Raw genomic sequence first — 2,948 nt, forward strand, 5'->3', positions numbered from 1 at the left:
CAAAAGAGCCAAAGTCCATGTTAGAATTTGTGATAAAAATTGATTTGATGGACTTAATTGACAAGTTTATGAGTAAATTAATTCAATCGACAAATTTAGATTGAATTAGTACTTTAATAAAATAGGTTTATGTATACTTTCCCCAGTTAAATTGCATAGATACAATCCATAGTAAAGAAAAAAGGACATTTTCCCTTTATAATTTGATAGAAAATCTAAATATAACCAAATAACCTTTATTAGCCATAAACATATCTTCATTAATTTAGGTCATCATATGCATTAGAACAACTAAAGAAATACATATTAAAAATTTATAGGATATGATACATAATCAGATAAAAAAGTGACATTGTCCCCTCGATATTCGACTAATCTATAGAAGAAATTGTGATTAATTTCCCCTCGAAATCATGTAAAAATTACAAATATTGACTGCAATTTTAATACATCAAAGAGATATATTTCCATTTTTTCAATATGCAAATTTATCTTCATTGATTTGTAATTCCCTTCGTGTATATTTAAGCAGACTTTTAATATTAGAAAATAATTAAAAATAGCAAAAATTACAGATCTACCCTGCCAAATCAAGTTTGCTGATGTCCCAGATCCAAGAGCTTGAGAAACAATTTCCACTCCATAGCAACAAAAATTGGGGTAGCGTTCAAAGAGAAGTGAATGATGGAACAAGAACAACAAGGGTCCACAGAGCATACAGAACAACTCCCTATTTCAGACAAAAACAGCAGCTCTTTTGAAAGAACAAAGAGTAACAAAAAGAGGATAACCAAGTATCAGCATCATTTCTATGGGCATGCCGGGCCTTGAATCTGTCTCATTGGGGGATGACGATCCTTCCGGCGACTTGATCCAGATCCCGCCGGCCGGTGGATGTGATTAGCCTTCCGCTGGCAAACAAAAAGATACAAGGTTGAGCAACCGATCATAAAAGTTAAACAGACATCTAGACAGACTAAGGCCATTTCAGTTATGTTTTCGTGCTCCAATTGAACATTTTTCAAACTGCAGATTTTCACAATTTTCTGCAGGCACAGGCATAGGCAAACCGCGATACCTCTGTTCATACAGCAAGGGGCGGTTTACCCATTCCGAGTCACAAGAGCCATCTCATTACGTCACTTAATAAAATATCTCTGCCCGGGAATTGATCTACTTCACCAGCCATAACATCCAATACATGAAGGAAAGAAATTCCAACAACCTAGATTTTCAGAATTTTCTGCAGGCATAGGCATAGGCAAACCGCGATATCTTGGTTCACAAATCAAGGGGCAGTTTATCCATTCCGAGCCACAAGCTATATTATTATGTCACTTAATGAAATATCACTGCCTGAGAATCGATCTGATAGCTTCACCAGCCATAGCATCCAATATATAAAGAAGGAAAGAAATTCCAACAACCTTGACGTGCACTTCACACTGGTTAATCAACAAAGGCACTTCTTGCAAAAAGACATGAATGCTTTAAACATCGAAGTTAGTAACCAATGTGATGCACTCCTACCGCATACTTTCGAATCGAATCTCTCTCTACCATGAGCAAAAGAAATAGCTTTGCCCGTCAAACACAAAAGAACCAACAATTATGTTCGTTTGTCATGCTAAACCAAAAACCCGAGATCAATTCTCCAATCCAATAATGAAATGTGAATTGGCCAAAGAAAGGCTCACCCCTTAGGGTCGGCGTCGACGATGTTCATGGTCTCCAATTGCTGGAGTATGTGGCGCGCAATAGAGCCGCTGCTCTTGCAAAAATGCGGCGGGCGGCTGCCATTCCTCTTGCTCCCGCCATAAATCCTACGGAAAGCACCAACCCCCAGACCTCCCCTCAGATAGATCTTCCTGGCCATGGAAGCTGCAAGCAAAATCCAGAGAAGATACATCAAATTACACCGACCATCGATTCACAAGCCTGCCATATTTCTCGGTTGCGAAGCAAACGTACCGGCTCTGATGTAGTACCAATCAGGGTCGTACGGAGCGAGCTCCTTGAAGGTACCGGTCTTCACTATATCAGTCCAGTGAGGAAGCTCCATCTAACCAGAGCGAAGACGGAAACTTGTGAGCACAAACAAGAACCTGAACAGTACAATTTCATGTCCGAACGGACCAACCACCACAGAAACGAGGCAAAAACGGAGATCCATTGCCGACGAAGGACTCTACGAACAGAACGGGACCAACCCAGGACACAAAATGCAAACTTGGATCCGACAACCCACGAACGATATTGCTTACGCGCTCGAATTTCGATCGACCCAAGACAATTAAAGACAAAGAAAAAGAGAAAAAAGAGACCTTGCCGGACCGCTTGAGGTGAGCGGCGTACGCCTTGACGAACTCGTGGGGCGACACGTCCTTCACTGTCCTCGCCGGTGCCGCCATCTTCGGGGTCTCCGCTCGATTGCCGCTTCTTCTCTGTGTTCTCGCTTGGGCGGCGGAGATCGGAGGAGAGAGAGAGAGAGAGAGAGCGGATGTGCTACTGCGAGAGAAAGAGAGAGAGAGAGAGATGGAATTAGGGTTTTAGGGTTCCGATGCGCGGTCCGAGTCCGAAAGTTTGGGCTTGCGGGCTGATTTTAGCGGGTCGGGCTCTTTGCCAAGGCCCGGTATTTCGGGCCCAACCTTGGAAGTAACTGCGCTAGTTGGGCCATTCGGAGCATTTTCATCGTCCGCGGAAAATTAGCAATTGAAAAAGGGATGATCACACGAATAGTCCATAAACTTTGACTCAATACGTAATACATTCCCTGAAATTTTAGTACACATTGGATCTAGTCTCTGAATTATATAAAAATGTTCAACACCGTCCTTGAATTTGAAATAAGGCAATGATAACATTAAACATTTTCATATAGCTTAGAGATTAATTTAAATATATGTTAAAAGTTCAAGTATCATATCGAACATTTTAGGAGTCTAGAA

General features: G+C 41.3%; 1 protein-coding gene across 1 annotated transcript; it reads right to left on the bottom strand.

Annotated features, from left to right (window-relative positions):
- Positions 1–540: 540 nt before the first annotated feature.
- LOC104420405 (40S ribosomal protein S19-3-like) lies at positions 541–2,527 on the bottom strand. The gene is made up of 4 exons (XM_010032259.3): positions 2,325–2,527; positions 1,972–2,062; positions 1,698–1,881; positions 541–911 (listed from the first exon to the last, which is right to left on the bottom strand). The coding sequence occupies exons 1-4, from the start codon at positions 2,409–2,411 to the stop codon at positions 839–841; spliced, it is 435 nt and encodes a 144-aa protein (XP_010030561.1). The 5' UTR covers positions 2,412–2,527; the 3' UTR covers positions 541–838.
- Between the last annotated feature and the right edge of the window lie 421 nt (positions 2,528–2,948).

This window comes from Eucalyptus grandis, chromosome 2, assembly GCF_016545825.1.
Source record: "Eucalyptus grandis isolate ANBG69807.140 chromosome 2, ASM1654582v1, whole genome shotgun sequence".
In the NCBI taxonomy this organism is placed as follows: Eukaryota; Viridiplantae; Streptophyta; class Magnoliopsida; order Myrtales; family Myrtaceae; genus Eucalyptus; species Eucalyptus grandis.

Coding starts and splice junctions, on each gene's coding strand:
- LOC104420405 (XM_010032259.3), bottom strand. CDS start 2,411: ATGGCGGCACCGGCGAGGACAGTGAAGGACGTGTCGCCCCACGAGTTC. Junction 1,882..1,971: donor TTGGTACTACATCAGAGCCG/GTACGTTTGCTT, acceptor TTTTGCTTGCAG/CTTCCATGGCCAGGAAGATC. Junction 912..1,697: donor GTCGACGCCGACCCTAAGGG/GTGAGCCTTTCT, acceptor TTTGTTTGCCAG/CGGAAGGCTAATCACATCCA.